The sequence below is a fragment of the Boleophthalmus pectinirostris genome, unplaced genomic scaffold, assembly GCF_026225935.1.
Source record: "Boleophthalmus pectinirostris isolate CB_2022bp ecotype Guang Dong unplaced genomic scaffold, ASM2622593v1 HiC_scaffold_15, whole genome shotgun sequence".
NCBI classification, from domain to species: domain Eukaryota; kingdom Metazoa; phylum Chordata; class Actinopteri; order Gobiiformes; family Gobiidae; genus Boleophthalmus; species Boleophthalmus pectinirostris.
Window position 1 is genome coordinate 19,110,556 of NW_026571070.1, and position 24,310 is coordinate 19,134,865.

General features: G+C 35.2%; 1 protein-coding gene across 1 annotated transcript; it reads left to right on the forward strand.

The window, feature by feature from the left end:
- The first annotated feature begins 51 nt into the window (after nucleotides 1–51).
- On the forward strand, nucleotides 52–24,119 carry LOC110160868 (polycystic kidney disease 1 like 1). The gene is made up of 53 exons (XM_055151266.1): nucleotides 52–185; nucleotides 279–490; nucleotides 1,279–1,354; nucleotides 1,607–1,775; nucleotides 1,847–2,086; nucleotides 2,758–2,890; nucleotides 3,214–3,423; nucleotides 3,505–3,686; nucleotides 3,933–4,136; nucleotides 4,253–4,416; nucleotides 4,498–4,587; nucleotides 4,696–4,749; nucleotides 4,847–4,984; nucleotides 5,069–5,137; nucleotides 5,503–5,682; nucleotides 5,771–5,854; nucleotides 5,925–6,067; nucleotides 6,636–6,756; nucleotides 6,824–6,950; nucleotides 7,694–7,880; nucleotides 7,962–8,018; nucleotides 8,104–8,421; nucleotides 8,507–8,722; nucleotides 9,873–9,983; nucleotides 10,060–10,211; nucleotides 10,711–10,811; nucleotides 10,876–11,068; nucleotides 11,482–11,565; nucleotides 11,660–11,864; nucleotides 14,945–15,051; nucleotides 15,706–15,805; nucleotides 15,909–16,022; nucleotides 16,808–16,981; nucleotides 17,780–17,960; nucleotides 18,213–18,304; nucleotides 18,390–18,682; nucleotides 18,781–18,865; nucleotides 18,946–19,095; nucleotides 19,226–19,303; nucleotides 19,480–19,589; nucleotides 19,666–19,776; nucleotides 19,852–19,957; nucleotides 20,048–20,122; nucleotides 20,243–20,382; nucleotides 20,453–20,687; nucleotides 20,763–20,867; nucleotides 21,128–21,268; nucleotides 21,924–22,037; nucleotides 22,108–22,224; nucleotides 22,316–22,462; nucleotides 22,911–23,075; nucleotides 23,600–23,652; nucleotides 23,747–24,119. The coding sequence occupies exons 1-53, from the start codon at nucleotides 80–82 to the stop codon at nucleotides 23,985–23,987; spliced, it is 7,560 nt and encodes a 2,519-aa protein (XP_055007241.1). The 5' UTR covers nucleotides 52–79; the 3' UTR covers nucleotides 23,988–24,119.
- The last annotated feature ends 191 nt before the right edge of the window (nucleotides 24,120–24,310 follow it).

Consider the following 24,310-nt stretch of genomic DNA (forward strand, 5'->3'; position numbering starts at 1 on the left):
ATAAATCCAACTATTTATTTTAGGGATATTTGGGGTTGGAGGACAGGACTTCTCTGATGTCACTGTGGAATTCCTGGGTATGACCCCCAAAGGTCAAAGTTCATTCCATGTCAACATTCTGGATCAAGGCTCCTTTAATGTTTCATCCAATTGGAGTTTAGGTTCTCCAGGAACATATGAAATCAGTAAGTCACACATATCAAATTATAATGAATTACGTATAATAAATTCTATTACATAAACATAATTGAATAAACCTTTTTCTTATTTGTTTTCAGGAGTCATTGCATTCAATATTATCTCCATGTTCACTGCTACCTATAATGTCTCAGTTTTGACACGAACAACAGAAGGTCTGATGGACGTTTGGCTAATTGGAGCTGCTGCTTGCAGTGGTGGAGTGGACAGTGAATCTCCTGGAGACTGTACCTGGTGCCTCACACAACGAGAGGAGACGTGCTGCCCCAAGTCAATATGCATCAACATGCAGGTAACAACTAAACTGACACTTTTCTATTTTTATAAAGAAAAAAAAAAATACAGACAATATAACTAACCATCTTTTTACATTGATACAGGAAAATTGTGAATGTTTGTCAGGTGTATCAACCTATAAATAAAATATGTCTAAAATGCACTGAGATCTTAAATCAGTTTTCATTATAACAACACATCATTAGCCATACAGCCATGTCTGACTGCAGTTTCAGTTTTAACTTTAAAGCCCATTGAATTCTCAGTTTCAGTGACGTTAACAATTCCAATCACACATTTAAAACCACACCAGCTGCTAGCTTCAGATTTACTGTGTCAGTTTCACCACCGATTACAAGGTCCACTACTTCAACACTCATTGTAAAGTTAAGAAACCCCATTCAATTCTTTCACACCTCCAACTTCTGTAATGTTTCTCTATGTTTCCTACTTCTATTCTCAAGTTTTATATTGTTATTTATATGTATTTGAAAATTTTAAGTTAGCATCCACATGTGACAAGTTTCATCTTTAATCCCTATGTTTCTGGATTCAGTATAAATTAGCATCAGACAGTGCAAAATTGTTATTAAATGTTTTGTCTTACCAAACTTGGGAAATCAGTTAAAAGGCCTTAAATCAAATAATTATTCATATTTACACACATCTTTTTATACAGGACATAAATGTAGATCTGATCTTGTCTCATAAAATGATACAGTAAAATGAAAATTGCCCTGCACTTACAGCATAGGAAAAGACTTAGATTTGACAGTCTCATCTGAAAATTGTGTGTCTACTCAGAACAACACTGTGCACGTAAAAAGGACAAAGGAGAAGAATGCAAAGGAGAAGAGAGACTTAATTCATAATAGCAATGGTAAGGAAACGTACTGTTGTGTAATATTCAGGCAGGTTGGGTAATGCAAAATCTGTTTTTCATTTACAGTTTTCCTAATCATTGTTTTGATTTTAAGAATTCTAGTCTAAATATATTTTTTCAGTTGTAAGACAGGATTTTTCATTCAGAATAATGGTCCAAGTTTAGTAATTTAGCCTTGGCCTGCATAAACTTTGATAATATTTATTTGAGCTACACAATTAAGTTATTATAAACGTGCCTGTTTTCCAGTAGTTGAGGTTTATGCTGCAAATCAAGCCTATCCAACCAACACCGAAGTCCATTTCTTAGCACGGACAAATGCACAGGACTCTATGGAGTTTCTATGGCAATTTGGAGACTCAACTTCTGCACGAAATATAGACAACGCCATTACTAAAAGATACCGCAACCCAGGAAGGTATGAGGAAATGAAATACACTTAGATAAATGCACAAATAATTTCAAAAATAATATTCATATTATTTTTAGGTATAATGTTACAGTTGTCATGGTAACTCCTCGGCTGTCCACCACCTCGAAGCCTTTTCCCATTATAATCCAAAGAGCAGTAAAACTAAATCGACTTATCCACCAGGCCTCTGTGCTGCAGTATCACACTGTAGTATTTAGCTGCAGAGTAAATACTGGGACAGATCTCGATTTCTTATGGACATTTGGAGAGGGCTCATCTAAACTTGGACACAGCACAGAGCAACATGTCTTTCAGAGGTATGTTAAATCACTCTATTCAATTACAAAGGGAATGCTATTAATTAAATATAAGAAGTTCAGTGAGTATAGATTCAATGAAAAACAAACCATATAATGTGGACTGTAGGTAATGGAAACAAAGTCAGTTCATTCATACACAGTAGTTGATCAAGGAGCCTACTCAATTTTGTTACTCAAGTAAAAGTACAGATACAGGGGCACAAGATTACTCAAGTAAAAATAAGTATCAAATGAAAAAATCTACTAAAACTATTGAAGTACCTGTTTAAAATGTACTTTTACTTTTTTTTCTTGCTTTCTTTTTGCGTATTTGGTTTACTCAAAGTTGGGATGTTAACTCAAACGAAATGTACTAAAAATAAGTCTCAGCCATTTCAGCAGGTCTCAAACCATAAAGAAAAGTACTTTCTACTTTTCAGTCTTGACATAGAATGTAGAGTAGAAAGTACAGATAAAGGCTCTCAAATGTAGTGAAGTAAAAGTAAAATGTACATAAGTATTGTAGTTTTACTTACTGCTCATGCTACACAACCTTTACAGTAAAAACGCAGTCTATATATTTATTTCCCAATTTGTGTGCTAGTTCATTTACTAATAATTTAACATGTGGTTAGCGCTAGTGCTTCCAATAATTCATTATCTAAAGGCATTGTTCTTTCTTGATGCAGGTTGGGAGAGTTTGTGATAGAAGTGACAGTTTTTAACCTGGTCAGCTACGCCTCTCTGAGAAGTCACATCTTTGTAGTGGACAAACCCTGCCAGCCTCCGCCTGTAAAAAACATGGGGCCACTCACGATAAAAGTCTGTGTAATTAAGTATAATTATTAGAAATCACAACAACTTGACATAATGTGAAATGTTAATATATATAAGTGTAATAGTGAGTCTTTGTAAAACAATTTGGAATTTATTTGAAAGAAAAATGTGTCAGTTTGATGCATGGCCAATTTCTGCCCCAATAAAACAGAAAAATGCAAATACAAAACAATAACATAAAAGTTAGATTATTTTCGAATTATGTTTTTTAATATGTAATTTCATTGATTTTTTTTTTTTTTTGCACAGTTACAGTGTCAGAGCTAGTTTTGTAAAATGAAATTAATTCTTTCTCAAATTTCTTCCAGGTTCCCAGATATGAACCCATCCACCTTGGAGTGACTTATGAGTCTGAATTTAATTGTGACATTTTATTTTCAAGAGGAATTCAGTACAGCTGGACACTGTACAACTCTACAAAACAAGCTATTTCTTTACCTCATATAGAGACACATAGGCAGACCCTGGTATTCCCAAGTCATTTTCTACATTATGACACATACACTGCAATTGCTAAGGTAAGTGTTGTGTAAATCTGCGTAAATCATTTTTGTATGTGGATTTAATCAGTGAAATAATAATACAGTTTTTTTTAATAGGTTCAAGTTGTTGGCAGTGTGGTGTACAGCAACTATAGTGTAAGACTGAAAGTGGTAGAGACTGCTCCTGTTGTGATGATTCGAGGAGGTACCAATGTTTTTATTAACAAGAAAAACATGACTGTGGTCACACTGGATGGGACAAAATCACATGATCCAGACTTTCCCCACAACAAAGCGAGGTACAAATAATTAACTGAAAATAATATGACTGTTCATTATTAGTAGAACATGCAAAAACGAGGTTGAGCACATTATTATTATTATTTTTAGTAGTAGTAGTAGTAGTAGTGTGAAACTTGTCTGTCTGTATAGCTGTCTACGTGAAAGCTATAGCATAAAAGTCAACTGAATAATTATGTAGAGGCGCATGAGTTCAAAGAATGCTGAATTTTACAGATACACAGATGACTCTTTTTGTTTTACAGATTTAGCTGGATTTGTAAACCAGTCAGTACCATCCCCAGCTCCTGCTTTGATCGTGAAGTTCCCATGTCCTCTGCTGTGATAGCTTTTCCTTCATCTTTTCTTAAACAAAACTTTGATCAGTTTCAATTCACACTCACCATAGAAAGTGCTGGACGATCAGCTTCATCTGAGATCTTCCTCACTGTCAAAACAGACATACAAGGGTAAGAAAAATGCACTTATGAATTTCATGCCTTTTAAACTGGAGAAATGATGCTTTAACTAAATGAAATACAAATCATAAACACTAATATTTGTTTTACATTACATTTTGATGTAGGAAAGTGTCCATTGAATGCCCTCAATATCAAAACAACAAAGTGAACTGGGATCAGCCATTTCCTGTCCAGGCTTTTTGTGAACAATGTAAAATCCCTTCCACAGTCATTAATTATTCGTGGAGTCTGTACCAGGTCAATGCTTCTTCCAGACCTATCAACAAAGGTAAGCACATTTTAACAAATAAGTAATTATTACATTTTGTAAAAGCTTTTTAAGATAATCTATGTATTTTTCTTTCATTAGTTCCATTTTGCCACACAGTGGATTTCAGTGCTCCATCAGCTATAAAGGACACACCCACAGAGACTTCTCCTTTTCAGAGACAATGGAGAAGTAAACAATGACATATTTATAGTGAACTACTGAAACAAATAACTGTTATCTTAATATAATTATAATTACAATAAGGATTCAACATTTGATCCCTTTTGATCTACACAGGTGTTTTGAACCCCAGGCCTGATTCTACAATAGACTTTACAATGACAAGTTCAGGTATAACTTAAAAAAATACAGTGCAAACTACGATAAAAAAAAAAAAATCATGTGCTTTTTTTTGGATTTTTTAATTGATCATTTGTTTTATGTCCAGGAGAGGACTTACTTTATACTGTACAAGAATTAGACACATTTGACTCCTCACCTATCGCCCCTGAATACCGTGGACATGTTCAAGAAATCATGGATTTAACTGAATCATCTTCTGACTGGATTTTTCCTTTTGATATTGGTAAAAATTTGCTTTATGTTTTTTATGTTTAAAAAAAACTACTGTGTAGAGTCTTAATATTTACAAACCATTTTCTATTCATAGACCCACAGTATGATTCTTTCCTCAACGCAGAGGAGGGAGAGTCTGATATATCACCAGGAAGAACCACAGGTACAGGCTGTGTGTGTCATACAAACTAAAAGACATTGATGTATATTGGAAAAGCAGCTCTACAATTAATATTTCAATACTATTATGTGATTAAGCAAATGGTTTAAGTCACAATTATGCTGTAAAGTCTCAACCATTTACGAAGCAGAAGGTTTTAGAATGTTTTAATTAAACATATATTTATTAAAGAAATGAAAAAATAGTGCCACAAGATCATCAAGTTAAAAATATACTATTTCTGTAATTTAAAAGTAAGAGCAAGCCAGATAAAAATAGACCAGATGCTGCCTTTTAGTTTAACAAATAATAACAAATATTATTGGCATATGTCTATGATTAACCACACTTACCTTTGATATTTCCAGTTGAGGATGGTGAGAGCTTCAGTCTGGGGGAGGAGTTGGAGTTTGACCCAGAATCACATAGAGAGGAGGGCAGTAATCTGGTGGATGTGAGGCCTAGTGTTGTGGTGCAAGAGCGCACTCTACTGGATCTGCCCCGTGACCCTGTGCCGCAATGGATCTTTGAGTCCTACACTTCTACAGGCAAATACATATAAATTTACTAATGCATGAAAAATGAAAAACTATGCAAAATGTAATATATTTGACATTCTTTTTCTGTTTTGTGCAGGAATTTCCTCATCTGAACTCAATTTTAAACCATTTAGTCTGCAGCCTGGGAGCAGATACATGTTGGAAGTCATAGCAGCTCACGGCAAGTCACAAAAGTAATACTATAAACAAAATCCAAAATTAAAATTGTATTATAACATTTTTAAATTTAGATTCCCAAAAGCTGTTTTTGGGGCGTACACAGTTCTTCTTTCAAACCAAACCAGCTCCCAAAGGAATGACGTGTCAAGTGCAACCACTAACAGGAGTGGAGCTACTCACTGTCTTCAGCATTTTCTGTTCATCAGGGAAAGAGGTACTTCTGTTTTTACCGTCTTATGTGCACAGAGTAACCAAAAGCAGGAATGCACCAATTCTTTTTCTGTTCCAAAACCGATGTCGAAACTGGCTTTAAGTATCTGTTGATCAACTGATACAAGACAGAGATTGAAAACAGCATTTATGTCCTTTAAACAAAAAACAGTGTATGGTAAAATATGATCCAAATGTATTTTGTATGTTATTTATCATTCAAATAACTATAGAACAGTTTTGAAAAAATACAAATTCAATGTTACGAGGTGTTTGCGATGGACATTGGCCAGTAAATTGTCTTATTACACCAATTTATTAACCAAAATGAGACATCATTTGAAGCGTTATCATGGGGCCGATATCTGATCCATCAAATGTTTCAATATCAGCGTCACATACCAGTATCATATCGGTGCATCCCTAACCAAAAAATTAATATTGTTAAACTTATGCTGCATGAACTTTCCTACTGTCCATTTTTTGTTTCATTCCTTCCTGTTTTTTCCTTCCTGTTGCCACATCTTTGTAAAGCATTTTGAGTGTTACTATTGCATGTGTGTGTTCTATAGGACTTATTTTACAAATACAGCTACAGTGTTGGAAACAAACCTCCACAAACTTTATATCAAGGCACAGACTTCGAGCACTATTTCAGTCTTCCCGTTGGAGATCCAAACAATGATTATAAAGGTAACACTTTCATACAGGTGAGTTTAAATGCACAGACTTAAATGTTATGTGTTTTGTGTTTCCATAGTTACCGTTTCTATAGAGATCAGGAGCAGCATTGATGGAGGCACCACCGGCCCCTGTCCCGTCTCTGTCACAGTCCAGCCACAGTTTACAAGAGACACCTACTCAGCCGGTGATCCAGTATTGGAGCTGTAAGAAAACATTAAACATAACATTGGGAAAAAATCTATTCAAAATTTTTTTTAAATCAGTGCAGAATTTACAACTTGAAACAGAGCATACAGGAAAAGTGCATAAATAGTTAAGAAAATGAGGCACGAAACATAAACCTATGTAGAGTGCTACTTGCGTCAGCGGTGGGACCAAGTCTTTGTTTTGCAAGTCTCAAGTAAGTCTCAAGTCTTTAACCTCAAGTCCAAGTCAAGTCTCGAATCACTGGCCCCTAAATCCAAGTCCAAGTTGTCTGCTTTGAGCTTCAAGTAATTTCAAGTCTTTAAACCAAAGTACTAGATTTTTGCAATTTACATGACTTTTAAGATAAATTGTACTTAAAAAATCATAGTATTGTAGAAGAGTGTAAGAGTTGTAGAAATTAATTTAGTGATTTTTAATGTCTTGACAAGATCTTGGTGTGAATCATTACTGTCAGAATAGAAAGAATTCAGATTTCAAAGTGCTTCTCAGGTTTTCTCACATCACAGGCCTCACATCTGAGTCAAGTCCCAAGTCACTGACCTTCAAGTCCAAGTCAAGTCCCAAGTCTTTTTTATCAAGTCCATTTTATCGAGTCAAGTCTCAAGTCCTAACAAGAGCGACTCAAGTCTGACTCGAGTCCAAGTCACGACTCACAAGTCCCCACCTCTGACTTTTGTTGTTGTAAATCTTAATCTTAAATTGTTGCAGTTTGTATTTTTCCATTCTTTTCTCTCCATAGTTCACAAATAGCATTACGAAACCTCTCCAGTCGTCTTGGAAACAGCAGAGAGACCCTAAACTATATCCGAATAGTCACAGATATCTTGAACAGACTGAGCATGGAGCCTGGGGTCAACATGCAGTCCCTGGTGTTTTTACGTAACGCACTTGTTTGCATTGTGTGTGACATCGAAGCTATTGATCAGGTATTATTTTATTACTAAATACTGATATCCTGTGCTAAGCTATTGTGGTATATAACGATTACATCACATGTCCTATTTTAGTTTTCCGTGCTAGGTACCATTCATATACTGAAGAACCTTTTGCAAAAAACATACCAAGTAAGTACATTGCAACTTTTAAAGATTTCATATGTTTTTAAATGTTTTTTTTTTTATTTAAAGAATTCTGATTGACTGTTTTTAGGTGTCATTAGCAACTATAAGTAAAGTTACGAGCCTCATGCACTTAATCACAAATAAACAGTTTGTGGACCTGAAGACTTTGAACAATATGATCTCTTTACATGCACACAACCTGAATACTGTTACTGGCTATGACTATCAAAAGGATATTACTAACATTGCAACAGAATTTGAGCTATCCCTTTACAATTTAGCAGGCAATAATGCAATATCTACAATATACAGTTGCTTAACACACACCACTGGTTCACTGAATGGACTCAGTTTGGCAAAGCATCTTGTAGACAGTATTCTACGAGCAGTCTCATTAATAACACTGGTGAGAAATACTATTACTACTTAAACTAAACTATTTTAAATACCTTGTCATTATATCAGTCGTAATATAATTTGCTTTTTTTCAGAGATTTGTCTTGCTACACCAAATGGAAGAGTTCAAATTGAGTGCGGGCTCTGTGTCTGTATACTCCACATACCAAATTCAAAGGACTACAGTTAGTAGTGGTTTTAGTGTTTTTTACCTGCCCCAATCTTTTGTCCATCATCTTGACACATGTGTGATCAGTGTAGTGACCGAACTCAACCAAAACCCTTATTTTTGGGCTAACTATCCTGGAAAGGTAAGAACAGAGGTGCACTGCGTAACCTTTCTAGTGGAGGGTCTGCCACCTGTTTGTCTTCATGCAGATGTTATCGGTTAGCGAGGCTGGCGCCACCTAGTGCCTACACTCAATTTCATTTGTCTTCAGTGACTAGGTCAGGAATCAAAATAGACTAGACGGTTCGCAAAAACCCCGGAAGTGCAAGTTTGGGCACCAGCCAATCAGCGAAGAGGCATATATTCAGTGTTGTCAACGATTCCCGAGATCGAGGATATAAAGCCGGAATAAAGAGAATGTTTGGTGAATTTCATCAAGGGGAAAGACGTTATTGCTGTTCTTCCTACAGGATTTGGGAAAAGCTTAATATACCAGTTAGCCCCGTTAGCAACGCATTACGTATGTGACTACCAAATAGCAGTGATTGGTTAAATGATAAAAGTACCTGTCTACTGTTGAGCGAACGAGTTCACACTGTGAACACTGTGAGGTCAGACGGTTTCTACGAAGTGAAATTAATAAATGCGAGATAGATGTGTTTAATGTCATGCCATGGAACATTCCAGGCAAAGAAATAGCATCTCCGTAAAACAAGCAGGTGACGGGCTCTCCACCAGAAAAGATGAACGATGCACCTTTAACTTGAATGTGTGAGGCATGTGTGATTATAACTGCATAGTAAAAAGTGGTTGTTTTTGCATGGCTTAGTCTGTTACTTAATAGGGATGTAACAATAACTGAAATATTGTGATATATCATCAAAAATCTCACAATAATACCGTGGAGTGTTACAGTATATTGAATTTCAAGTTTCTTTGCTTAAATGCATTGTTTTATAGTAGTACTAGCTAATAAACTTCGGGAACTACATATCCCATGATTCAGTTCAGCACAGACAACATGAAGTTATATGTTTTTACTTGAATTCTTGGGATTATGACAGTAATAATGCACACCAAAATCTTCAGGGTATTTTAAAAGCAAAAAAGCGTCCTATCTACAATTATATCAGCCTCTCTAAAATATCACAATAAGTATCGTACCGTGAGATGCATATCGTAATAATATCGTACTGAGAGATTTGGATATCGTTACATCCCTATTACTTACATTTCTGACATAGTTCAAAGTTAAAATTATTTATATTCATTGCTGCAATATTTTTTTTTAGCTGAGAGGACCAGTGGTTGAACTAAGTTTGTTCAGATGTAAAACAAGAAGGAAAATCCCAATTAATTTCTTTGCTGAGCCTTTTCAAGTAGAAGCACAACCACCAGAAAAAGTATGTCTCTTATGAAAAATGAAAAAAATAGAACTATTAAAATCATAAAAAGTTACATAATATAATTTTTTTTCAGCAAACTGCCATGGCTGAATACATTCTCCAACACAACGAGATAAACTACCACAGCTTTAATATTTCCCATGAGCACTTGCAGCATGCTATCCAGCTTTGTGTTCAGTTCATTCCACCAGCCACCAGGGTGTTTCCAGTTGTGCTACTTTTTAGGTAAATACAATAGTTTCACTATAAAAATTAATAAACACACAGAAACTCAAAATGGTTAAGCTTTAATGATTCTTATTTAGCACTGGCCTATTTTGTAACTGGTGTTGTAAAAATACTAAAATTATTTTTTGATAGAAAGGAAAATACTCAATACTGATTTTGATACCACATGATAAATTTTAAACAATGGAATGTAATTTTTAACACAGAATATTTTAGATATAGACCAAAAACATTTTTAAAAATATCCAGGAAAAGTCCAATTTTGTCCTTGATTTTTCTCAGTATTAATATTTCAAATGATACGTTATCTATTTTCGATACTAGATTTAGTGTACGTGGGTATATAATTTAGTGAGACTGGAATTGTTATATATTCAGTCAAAAGTGATAATTACTGATATACAGAAAGGTGGTGCTATACTACTATACCAAAACTGCAAGAAAAAAGCAAAAATTACTCAACCATTGTTTAATTTCAAAATATTTGATTTGAAAGGATGTTTGCCAAGCCGACGCCAAGTGAATACCATTTGCACTCGACGCACCACTGGGAAAGAAGTGTAATTCGCATGACACTGCCTTCATCCTACCTCAATGGTGAGAATAATTTTTTTAATCAACCTTTATTTGACATGATCTCAACAATATTTACCGTGTTAAGCTGGTGGCATTGGATACCTTGCCCTCCTGAATGCTGATTTTGAGAGGCCTCACAGATGGAGGAATACAAAGGTCAGTTACAGAGTGAGAGTGGACAGGAGCCAGTGTGTGTCCTGGGATGCTCAGAAAGGGGCGTGGACAACAGACAACTGTAAAACACAGACTAATGACACGTCCTTCGCTGTTAACTGCAGGTAACACCATAGTGCTACTATTTTGAGATATATTTTTGTGAAGTGAAGTAAATTAGATTTTAAGTAAAAACGCACTGTACCAGCCTGACAAGATCATATTATAACATACCAAAATAGTTTATCTTATCTAAGGGTGTGTTTATACTTACACAAATACCAAAAAACTAGAACTAGGATTAGAACAGGACCAAATCAAGTCTACATCGAGACTAAACTGGGATCATTTGAAAAAGTATTTATAGGTTAAAAGTGATTAGCTTTAGTTTTTAATATTACTGCATTTTACAGGAGGATACATATTTTGTTGTTTATTTCACAATTTTAGTTACAATAAAAGGGATTAACTGAAATTCTGCCACTAAATTATCGACTTTGGGATGTAACAGGATAATTAAAAATGTATGTGTCTTTAGCTGTCATCACTTGCATCCAGTGACAGTTGTACAAGAGCAGATACCAACCAACCTTGACACAGGAGAGACAGGAGCATTTTTTAGGTAAATTAATGTTATTTACAACCTTAATTTACAAACACCAACATGCAAACTGTTTTATATTAATGTATTTATTTCTCTTTCTATCTTTTATCAGTGTGCCCTATAACTGGACAGTGGTCATTACGCTGTTGTTGGGCATGTCTTTGTTCATTAGCGCACTGGTTTTGAGTTCAAACGCTGGCGTGGTCTCTGGGGAGAGAAGAGTGCACTACTTGTCTGATAATTTACTGTGTGAGCCGCACATTTACGCTGTCACCATCTACACCGGCCTCTGCTCTGCACCAGAGATGAGCGCAAAGGTTTGTAAAGGGGTTCAGTGTTTTCATGTTTTGGCCCTGTAAAGAGCTGCTGCACCAACATGGCAAAATCTGACAGGGATGCCATGTTGGCAGTGGTGAATTTGCACTAATGAATGGCACTGAGTGTTTTGGAATTTTTTTTGGTCATTAAGGAAATTGCAGACAATCTTCACTTTGCAACATTTGGACATCTGGTTTATTTTTCACCTTCTTTTAACCTCAAAAAAGTTCCTGGTGATGTGTGTGAAAAATATACTTTATAATAAATCCCTTTACATTTAATGTGTACTGATACTGACAGTTTAAAATATATGAAATTGATAAAATTGCAAAAATACAATGCGCTCTGACTAATGTGCAGATGTTGCAGCTACAAAGCACCTAAATCATTCATGTAAATGTAATAAGCACACAAAAACAATTATTTAACTTTAGTTGGTGATTTTATTTTATATAATCCACATTTCTAGGATGTCAGTTAATATTTAACATATTAACAGTGTTTAGCAAAAAGTATTTGGGATTGTTTCTCTCTCTACTACTTTCTCTCTGCCTCGTAGACTATTTAATGCTAATGGACAATACACAAACTTAGTATATGAATTGTTATGATACAATGGTTGAATCATTCAAATAAATCCAAATAAAGAAAAAATATAGCTTAATTAATGTATAGATGCAGAAATGTACTTCTACTGTCAGTCTGGAGCTTTTTAAATCTGGTAAAAGGCTCAGGATTTCTTCTAGTTTTGATACTGTGTACATCCAGTGCACAACAATAATCCAAAATCTTAGATACTCTGACAAAGTCTCTTCAGTTGTGATACCCATACTCATATCTCTGGTGAGTGAGTCCCTTAGTCTGTATCCATTTGTTCCCTGATTTTTTCCCATCTGAATCCTCTGTGCTGATCATACTTGTTTATTGGCAGTGCTATCGTTCCTATAATGCATTGAAGTTTATACCACTGTTAGATCTAATTTTAAATCACCATAATATATTTGTTTATTAATAATATATCAGTTCTAGGTTTTTGAGTTGCCAGTTTGTTTGGTTAATTTATTCCACACATGTTTGTCCCATCCCTGTTTTTGTGTCAGGCAACTGGTGTTTTATCAAGTAAAAATGAACACACTATTTTTTCAGTTAATTTAGAATTTATAATAGTATTTTATGAAGTTTAATGTTTAATATTATTTTAGCCCACAAAAATATAAAAGATTAAGCATTGTGGATTTTTATTCTTAAATTTTTGGCCAATTTTCTCAAAAGGAATGGTAATTGTATAAATAATTGGCAGTATTTTCAGGTACTATGTAACTGTTGGAATCAAAGAGGGAAAATAAGAAATCCACTGAAGGTTGTACGGTTGCTTCCATTATCAAATACAGTATAACCTCCAGGTAGCATCAAAAACACAGCATCCCCCTTTTCCAATCTCCAGGACAAATGAAGACCAGTTGAGGTCGAAACATGTTGGCTTTGGCCATTCAAATAAAGGCCTTTTAATTATATTTTTCCTCATGCGATGTGTTAACTTTTTCTACTGTTTTGGAGTGCCTGGAATCCGTTGTGTCTTGAGTCTTGATCCTTTTTTCCAAGAGCACCCTCTATTTGCTCCTACTGATTGGAACAACTGCAGCAAACAGCCACATTTTTGTTCTTTCTCCAGGACAAATGCATTTGCAGCGTTGGCTTGACGAGCATTGAACTCCCTAGCCCAGCCCACCTGCTGATCATTGTGGTAGAGGATTGCTCCTGTATCTCTATCACTGAAAAGGCTAAATATTGAGTATCTGAAGTCGTAGACACCACGAACTGGTGCTGTGAAGACATCTGCAAAAGATGAATTGCTCATTTTAGAACAATTTCAACTGACAACAGATATTATTAGCCAAAAATTTTAGGTTAGACACACACTGCACTTTGGATACCTTACAGTATTATGAGTAAAATAGTAGTATGAGTAAAACAGAACTTACTGCGTAAGTAAATTTTTTTTTAAATTTGCCTCTTGTTTAATTAAAACATCAATTTGGACTTAGAATTAGATATCAACAAATCTTTTCATAAAATCAGCCATAAGTACCAGACAGGAATATTGTTGTTTTCAGGTGAAAGCTTATATGTTGAAAAGATAGAAAAAAGCAGTAGTGTCTGGCCTTAACACAGTGCTACATAGTGTACCTTTATCTGGGTTGTAGGCTTGGCCAAAATTAGTCACTACTAAACCAAATTTTTGGACAACTTGAGATGTAAATGGGCCAATGGTTCCATCGTTTGTTAGACCAACTGAAAGCTCCACCTTTGGAGTCTCTGCATCAATTGAATAGTAACATAGACATTAGCTGACCTCTACACATCCATTTATAATATATATAATAATAATATAATACAATGTAGTTTTATAGCCTGTAAGCTGTCTTTTGAGCTGTTGAACTTCAGATTCAGTTGCACTTAAACTTGCATCCATCGCTTTAATAACAAATATTATCAGTTAATATTTGTATAACCATACCCTGTTACAGACATACATCTATTTTACTTACTTCACATTACCTGCTTTTTCTTCCTCGAGCATCTGAATCTTGTTTGTCAGTTCAACCTTTTGCGTGATCACCATGGCTCTCAGCTCTTTCAGCTCAGCCCAAACATCGACTGTGATGTTACTTTTACTGTTGTCTTTAGTTACTTCTTGCTTCATGTGGACTTTTTTCATCTCTCCCTCCTCGGCCCTTGATCCACTGAGAAAAAGCAGCAAGAAAACTGTAATCGAAACAAATGCCATCTTTCTAGAAAATAATGAATTCTACAATGTCGTCATTGCAGCTGTCTGTATTTATATGGATAAAGATAGGTCATGACATGTGAACTGGACATGTGTTTTTTGTTGGAAAATTACCCAAGGACTAACAAACAGTGGAGAAGATGTTGGGCAGTGAGACTTATACATGTGTTTTTGATTAGAAAATATCCCAGAAATAATAAACAGTATCTATTTGCAGCGGCCCTATATAGTACAGCTTAGCCTACATTAGCTTTTTTTTGCTATGAAATGATTTTTTTTTTTACTTTTTAGGTTTACATTGTGCTTTGTGGAGAAAATGGCTTTACTCAGACAAAGGAACTTCAAGTCCCAGGATGCACTTTATTTAGGAGGAACTCTCATGACACTTTCATTGTCAGGTAGGACTATAAATAATGTAGAGTTGTTGTTGTTGGGCTGTACAGCATGTTTCCAGTCAAATTTAGGTGCAATGTGCAACTTTTCTGGTGAAGGGTCCGTCACCTGCTTGTTTTAATGTCAATGCTCTACCTGGAATGTTCCACAGTGTGACATTAAAGAGCTCTACCTTACATATATTCTATTACAGGTGGTTTTGTAGGTCAAAAATACATAGAAAAACAGGCGTTCTGACTCTGAGTGGGGTTGCTTCTCTTCATATCTGTAACCTGGTCTGGTTTGGTCTTTATGAAAATAGAAAGGTTCAATACCATACTGTAAAACATTCCAGAGAAAGCAATAACACTTTATGGAGAAAAGCATTTGACAGACCCTCCACCAGAAAAATTACACAATACACCTTTAACTAAAATGATAGACTTTTTATTAGGTTATAACAACTAGTTATTTTGTTGATCCTCTGGACCCTGCCTTTTGCCAACCAAGAGTTTCTGAATTATGAGAGATTGGGACTGCTGACCATCAACTATTCAAAACGTAATATTATATCTTATCCGTAAGATAAAACCCAGGGATATATGTCATTGTGTATTTATAATTACTTCACTAGGTATATTTGGTGGTTTTCTTTGTAGCTTTTACATTTATTTTTACAGTACAACTAAGAGCTTGGGATCAGTGTGTGGGATTCACATCTGGCACGACAACTCGGGACCAACTCCAACATGGTACATCAAAAGTTTGGAAGTGTTTGAGGTAACTTTAGTTTAAGTTTTTGCATTAATAATACCTTTTGATACACAGAAACAACCACTTGTAATTTTTTATGTCTGGTATTCAGTTGAACAGGGATCATCAGGTTAAGGGGCGTGTGTGGCTCTTTGACTGTCAGTGCTGGTTGGCCGTGGACAGGAGCGACGGACAAGTGGAGAGAATGTTGAGAGTTTACAATCAGAAAATGAGCTTTGGAAAGGCAAGAGATTATACTAGTACCATGTTTATTTTATTTAATATTTGCAACTATGCATACATTTTATGCCTTAGATTTATTTATTTAGATCTTGATTAGATTTTGACTTTTTAATTAGATATTTTTAAATATAATTAATTGTCCTGCCCTTTTTATGTATTAAAGCTTCCGTGACAAGTGAATCTCTCCGCTGTGTGATCAACACATTTTAAAGGGCCCATATTGCTCTAATTTTTTATTCATGTTATGATGTTGTTTCCTGGAGAGGAGTTTTGTTTTATTCACCCACTTTTAACTCAGAAATGCTGCATATTCAGAGACACTCTGTTCCACCTTGTGATGTCATGTCCTAATACAGGAAGTGCTTCACTGTGTTTTTAAATTCCATACACCTTCAGTAGAATCATTTGGATAACTTCAGCCCTGGAATTGCCAATCTGTGCTGAACAAAAGGTAAAACTTGAAAACTATCCCTTCATGACATCACAAAGTGGAACAGAGCATTTTTAGCTTTGAGGATGGAGACAGACTAATAACAAAGACATGTGTGAATGAAACAAAACACAACTCTGGGTATATTTTTGATGAGGTAACAGCATTATAACATTTCTTAAAGCTCACAAGAGTCAATTTTGCGTAATATAGGACCTTTAAATCTTTTAATCAGCTTAATCCTAAATGCTGTCCACCAATTTACAAAGGCCTAGATAAAGTGGTTATTATTATATTTTCTATTTTTGACTAAATCATGGTGAATCTGATATAGTTTTGCACCTGTGTTCTTCCAGATGTTGTGTCTCAAAGTGTCGGACTACATGGCAGACTTCCACATCTGGGTTTCTGTTTACACCTCTCCAAACCTGATCTCTTTCACACAATGCCAAAGACTGTGCATGTGTATTTTATTGTGGCTAGGCTACACATGTGTCAGCACTGTTATCATATCACAAAGAAATTACAAGGTTAGTGCATTATTTACACGGGTCTTTGCAAGTTTCTATCCTAGCTGCCCGTTGGCTACTGGGCAGAGACTTCACCCACTGCCCCACTGCCACTCCTGTTTACACACTGAAGAAAATACTAACCATGTTTAAAGGGCCCATATTGTACTATTTTGTGCTCTATGTTATAATGTTGTTTCTTCATCACAAACATACCTGGGGTTGTTTTGTTTTGTTTTGTTTCAGTCACACATTTAACACTCTTCTGTTCTCAAACAAAAAACACTTTTTTCCACCTTTTGATGTCATGTGGTAATACAGCAAGTGCACAACTATGTTTTTAAACTTCATACACTTTGACTAGAATCATCTGGATCGATTCAACCCTTGGAATTGCCTGTTTCTACTGAACTAAATGTAAAATGTATCTGTTAATGAAAACTATTGCTTCGTGACATCACAAGGTGGAAAAGAGTATTTTGAGCTTTGGTGATGTAGATAGACAGATAAAGGGTTAGTCACAGGTATATTTTTGAGGGTGTAGCAGCATTATTAACATGGTCTCAAAGTCACAAGAGTCAATTTTGTGTAATATATAGGACCTTTCATTTATATTTTTCATACTGGAAAAGGGTAATAGTTTGTCATATACGAAATAAATTAGAATGACAGCCATGACTTGATCCCGTGAGTAATTACTATGTTATTACCAAGGTTACACTGACGGTCTCACTCTATAAATTCTATTACTGTGTTGTGTACTACCAAAGTGCAACCAGTCATTTGTAACATCACAATTGGTTTATCTCTCTCTTGCAGATGCATTTTGAGCTGGACGTTAAAGAAATATCAATGGACGCGGTCACAACAGGGATATTAAGTGTTGCTTTAGTTCTACCTACAGCAACTTTATTATGGTTTATATTTCGGCTCAGTCAAGTCAAAGTTATGAGACTGGCAACTAAAAGCACAGGGGAAACCAAGACAGAAGACACTGAAGGTAAAGTTTTAAGTTTATAATATATTTGTGTTAAAAACATGAAACAGCTATTTTATTTCAGAAGCTAATATTTGATATATAGATCACAGATGTTTATTTGCGGGTACTTTTTTACTGAAATTATTATTTAGTCTCATACATTTTGTTATAAATGCATGTATATTTTTCCCTTCTTCTAAACAATCAAATTACAGGGATTATTTAATTTTTTATTTTTAACAATAGTTGTATTATTTTGTCATTTGCGTGCAGATGCTCCTTCACTGAACACTATTTCTGAGCTGTACTTCTCATGGGGCAGCCTACAACAGTGGCTGCAAGAATCCTGGAGAAAGAAATATCAAGTTTGTCAGATTTAGCCACGTATTTAATGTTAATTTTACTTCATAATAATAATTTAACTTGCCACTGTTTAATATACTTTTGTAGGATACAGATCTTTCCTCAGTCTCCAGTTGGGGTCTAGATGATACAATTTTAGATGAAATCCAAAATAATGTGACTATAAGTAAAGAAGACGTAATTGTAATTGATGGTAAGGACGAGACCCAGGATTCAAGTTTGTCCAGAGATGAGAAAAAGAAAGAAAATGCAACTTATAAGACCAAGGAAAGTAGCCAAGAAGATCCAAAAATGCCTCAATGGTTTTACTGTGTGGCTTGGGTCCTATGGCTGTTGCTTTGCCTAATCTGCCTGATTTCCTCTGCTATCCTTGGAGTAAGGTACAGTCAAAAACTGTGTAATTAAAAAAATAAAACTTAAGAGATTTTTGTATTTTTTATGACAACAGTTGCAACCATGTATGTCTTTTTGGGGCCAGGTTTACCCACAGAGAGGCAGTGATGTGGATACAATCACTTTTCTTCTCTCTTTTGTTTTGTATTTTCTTCATTCATCCACTACTGGTAAATTGAAACTTTTAACAGTTAAATAGCTTGACAAAAATATAATGAAGTTGTTTTTTAAAATTATTTTTACACTATAGGTTTTCACAATGGCACTGGTCACTGTTTTGATGTGGCACAGAAAAAGCACGTTTATATTAAAGTTTTCAACTCACCACATGCATAAAAGCATTTTCAAAGCCATTGAAAACTGTACTTTGCATCCAACAGGATATCCAACCCTCCTGAAGGTAATGAATTTAAGGTGCATTGTGCATCTTTACTGGTGCAGGGCCCATCAAAAGCCTTTCTCCATGTTATGTTATTGCTTTGTCTGGAATGTTTCACAGTATGGCATTAAATCTTTCACTCATCCCATAGACCAAACCAGGCCAAGTTACAGGTCATATCTGTGAAGAGGCGACCTTACTCGCAGAGTCAGAATGCCTGTTTTTCCAGGTATTTTTGAGCAATAAAATCACCTGTAATTGAATAAATGTAAGATAGATCAGTTTAATGTCATACTGTAGGACATTCCAAACAGAGCAATGACATCTCCATAGACTCAAGAAGGTGACGGACCTCCAACCGAAAAGTTACATAGTGCCACTTTAATATGTGATTTTGTTTAATAGGTTCGACAAAGACAACGGTTCTTGCGTCTTGTTCGACCCCCAACTTTTACAGAGCTCAGAAACTCTCGTCGTAACAGAAAAAGAGACAGGCTTATTCAAGAAACAATATGGTAAGTGTGAATTTGTGCAAATGCTTGAAACATTGTTAAAGTGTAAAATGCAATTTGTGGTTTCCTATTAATTTAGGGATTGGTTTGTTTTTGGCTCAATGCTTTCTTTGATGGTGTGTGTGACCTATGAGAGCTCTTCCAGTGACTATTACAATCTCAACAAAGCTGTCCAAAAACATTTCATGAGGTATTTAAACAGTTTACATAGAGCTATACATATATAAACAGTATATAGTCCAAATTACACATTTTTAATTTACAGTGGACAAGACAGTTTAATGAGTGTCCAAACATATGATGACTGGTGGAGGTGGGCACAGACTAGTCTCATTGATACACTGTACAAAAGTACATCATCTGCATCTAAGGTAGCTGTTGATAAAATAACAAATATTGTTTATTGTTGTAAATCTAATCACTTTGTACTTGCCTTCATTTGTTTCTTTACCTCTTTGTAGTTTTCTGCATTTCAAAACTCTCATATCTTAATCGGAGAGCCTGTCCTTTGGAAAACAGAGGCAACACTTCATAAGGTATTAGTGAACAAAGTAACCTACAATATATTTTCTCAATCTGAAATGTCACTAGTAATCGTCGTAGGCAATCACTTTATATTGATATGTTATTTTCCCTGTCTGTACAATTGATTCCAGGGTTTAAATTCAACTTTGGTACCAAATTGTCATGAGATCAGTTTGAAAAATAAGAAATTACTTATTCATATGTGCTCTGATAATTTGGATGATCAAAAAATGTCAACAAACGAAGCTAAAACTGCTTTGGGACACACAAAGTAAGAACTATTTTTGTTTTACTATATTTACAATGCATTCATTCAGTTCCTACAGTGTAATATTTTTCAGGACCATTGCTGAATCTAAACTCAAACAGATAAAATCAGAACACTGGATAGGCAATAGTACGATGGTCTTGAAGGCTCATTTTATCCTGTACAGTCCAGCTCCAAACCTGTTCACCAGTGTCACTCTCACCATCAAACAGATGCCTTTTGGGCTCCTCCTGCCCTCAGCCATTGTCCAGTCTGTACATGTGTTTGATACTGGCTCTAAATGGGACTATGTGGTTCTGGCTTGTAAGGTATGTGTGGTTTTATTTTCTTTCCTTTTTTCAATATAAACTATTAATATTTGTAATGTATTTTTGTTTGTCAAGCTACTTTTTCTGATGATTTTATTCCTGCGTTTGTGCCATCACATTTTGTCTCTTTGTGAGAAAGGACTGATCATGTACAGCAAGATCCCGTGTAACTGGTTAGAAGTGAGTCACACATAAAAGTGTTTTTTTTTTTTACTGTATTAAAGGGCCTGTATTATGCTATTTTCTGATCTATGTAAAAATGTTGTTTCCTCATCACAAACATACCTGGACTCAAATATGTGTGAATGAATGTTTTTGATTAGGTAACATCATTATAACATTTTGAAAGGTCACAAGATTCAGTTTTATGGGATTTTATAGGACCATTAATGCAAAATAACATGTAGACTCACTAAAACAATATTGTATCTCTTTTGCAGGTTGGTATATTCATAGTAGCCATCATCTATTATCTTTACTGCATTTATCGCTCCACTCTGGTCAGTGAAGTTGCAGAGTTACTGCAAAGACAAAACAGCAAGACACAGATTGATTTGAGTCAATTAGCCACTTGGGATCAGGTGAGAAGAGACTGAACAGCAAAGACAGTATTTGTTTGAAAAGTCAAATACATTTAAAACATTTACTATGTACAGAGATGGGAAGAATAGTTTGAAAATGTATATAGTTACAGAATACTGAATACCTGCATTAAAATATATTTTGTTACATATTCTGATACATGGTTCAGTCATAGTACTGTATTTTGAATACTTTTACTTGGAGTTGCATCTAAATTGTAGTGTAAAGATGCACCACAGTATTAATAACAGCTTTATATTTTCACTATTTTTAAAGCATTTCCTATCACTTACTGGAGAGGGAAAAATCACACATGTATGCACCACAAGAGCAATTTTATCTGATTTTCTCACCGATTATGTGCAGTTTAAAGCCTAAATTACATGATCAAATACAGTAATGTATTCCTTTGATTTTAGAAAATTAACTATATTCTGAGTACCACCAAATGAAGTAACTGTACTGGAATACAGATTCTCAAAATAAATATTAGTATATTAGTATATTATGGGTGAGTATAGTATTAGTATATAATAACTATAATTTATGCATTCAGTTACTTCCCAACACTGACCATGTATAGGACAGGTTCTCCAATTGAATTTTTAAGGTAATAATTATACTGTCTAGATTATGTCTTTTCCATATCTTTAGACTATACATAACCTGCGCGGCACATTACTTTTCCTGCTAACCTTGAGGTGTGTAACTGTGGTAAAAAAGACAACTCCCCAGACCAACTCCAAATGCAGCCTCTACTGGATTTTGGTGACTATACTAAACATATTTCACAGTATTAGCATACCATTGTCAAGATATTTTTAAATCTTTGTCACAGATTGCAGGTCTCATCTTTGTATCTGCATTGTCCTCTATGAGAAGACTGGTCCATATCCAAAGACTTGTATTTAATCATGGTGTTTTTGCTATAACTAGACTAATGTGGATTACCCTGGTATGTTTTACAGATAACTTACATATTGAAATTATAAGTATAAAACTTTAATCATTTTACACTGTTTTAATTGAACATGCTTTCCCTATAGGTTATAAATGTTGTGTCTTCATCTGCAAAAAGTGTGAGAAGAAGGAGGAATATTTTCACTATAACTGATTTGGTTCAGTACATAAAAAAGAAGCTGTTTTCAATATGGACTCGATCAGCACACTTAGATCATAACATAGAGAGAAAGGTGAGAAAAACTAACTAAGCATATACTAGTATTTGATAGAGTGTTGGATGCATAGACTGTATATATTACTGGACATAGCTAACCTGCGAGTCGCTGCGTTCCAAAAAGGCAGTGAGCACTTCCTGTTTAAATTCACTTTACAATGAAAAATTGTCACCCCTCTCTCTGTAACTGCTGCAGTGAGCCTCTTCATTTTGGTCTTAAAATGTTTGTACTAACCCGCTCTACATGATCCTAGTGTTTTTATTTCGCTATTTTGGCCATAAATAAATATTCGCAATATGGAATTCGGGTCTAAATTTGCCCCATAACTGCCAGCCTTGGTGAGCTCCATTTGACTGGAGCTGAATGCTGTGGATGACTTCACACCTTAGTCCACTTTTTTATGCAGTCTATGGTTGGATGTAAAACACTAACTGGTATTATCTGTTCTATATCTATTTTTCAGACCTATTACTTTGAGCAGTTTGAAAGTGTATTGGACGAACTGTTGTTTAGACTTGATGTTCTGTCTGACCAAACTGGAGACTATGGAGAGGACAGTCCCATTTGTCCAAGGCAGGATTCATTTAAGACACGAGTAAACAAAAACAGCAATGAGGCTCGTGCATGGGTAAACTATTTAGAAACACTTCTAACAATCTTGCAAGTGCTTTTTGTGAAAGCGATTGCAGTGTATGTTTGAAAAGTAGGATTCTGTCAGGGTGCACACAAGAGCGTTTGCATCTGGAGAAGTCTGAGGCCTGAACTAATAAACTGGTGCAGGAATCCTATGCATTTCAGAACACATTTGAAGTCTGAACTATGGGTACAGCCAGATTTTTCAATTCAGTGTTTTGCTATTTGGAAAGGGCATTTTGTGACTTGATAGTTGCGGCAGTGGCAACCCAAATTGTGATTCTGATTTGACTGATTAATTTGCAGCCCTAGTATTATATGACATCTATTTGTACGACCTGGGTGGGTGTTTGGTTGAGCAGATGGGTGTTTGGGTCAGTGGTTTTAGTTTTTAGGTTGGGGTGGGTGGGTTAGGTGGATAAGAGTGATGTAAAAAAAAAATAATATTAAACTGTACCTTTTATCGGTACGTAAGTATAAGTTGAATAACTTCACTCACTTATAACACAATATTTTTAGGATGTTTTGGCTTTGGAAATGGAACAAGCTTTAATCTCATCTTGTTTAGAAAAGTAAGGAAAATATACATATTTTCTGCAGATTATTAGTATTTCTGTGCTACACTAAACTTACCTGTGTTACATTGCATTTCATTCAAATCCCCAGGTCTGGACCAGATGAACTCAATCATCTTCTTCCACACAGAGGAAAAGGAGACAAGATTTCAGAAGTGATTGATCTGTCAAATAAAATACAACTGGGTGAAGTTAAATGTGACAAAAACACAGAAGAAAGAGAGATGGATACATTAAAAGGACAGTTTACGCTCACAAACCTGGCCAAATCTGCAGAGGTGGTTGTGGAAGTGCTTGTTCATAAAGAACAATTGATTTATGATGAACTTTGAAAAAACTTCAGTTGATGCATCTAAATGATGAGTACTGTGTGTCTTTAAACTTGTGTGCGCGATGCTGAATGAAATCAATGTGACTGGGAGCTGTCAAATTAAATAAAGCTTTGCCCCAGGCTGTGAAGAATAGATGTGTTTAGAGTTTACTGTTGAGGTTTTACAGTTAATTCTCATTTAGAGTGTAGTAGACCTACTTGTGCTACTCAGTGAAAGTATTTTGTAACGTGGACAGTACAGGTTGTTGTGATAAGGACACATTGTTGAATGGAATGACCCAGTGGTGTCCTAATGTCCAATGGTGTCCCACAACGTCTCAAAAT

Coding starts and splice junctions, on each gene's coding strand:
- LOC110160868 (XM_055151266.1), top strand. CDS start 80: ATGACCCCCAAAGGTCAAAGTTCATTCCATGTCAACATTCTGGATCAA. Junction 10,212..10,710: donor CCAGTTGTGCTACTTTTTAG/GTAAATACAATA, acceptor TTGATTTGAAAG/GATGTTTGCCAAGCCGACGC. Junction 22,225..22,315: donor GACTAATGTGGATTACCCTG/GTATGTTTTACA, acceptor CTTTCCCTATAG/GTTATAAATGTTGTGTCTTC.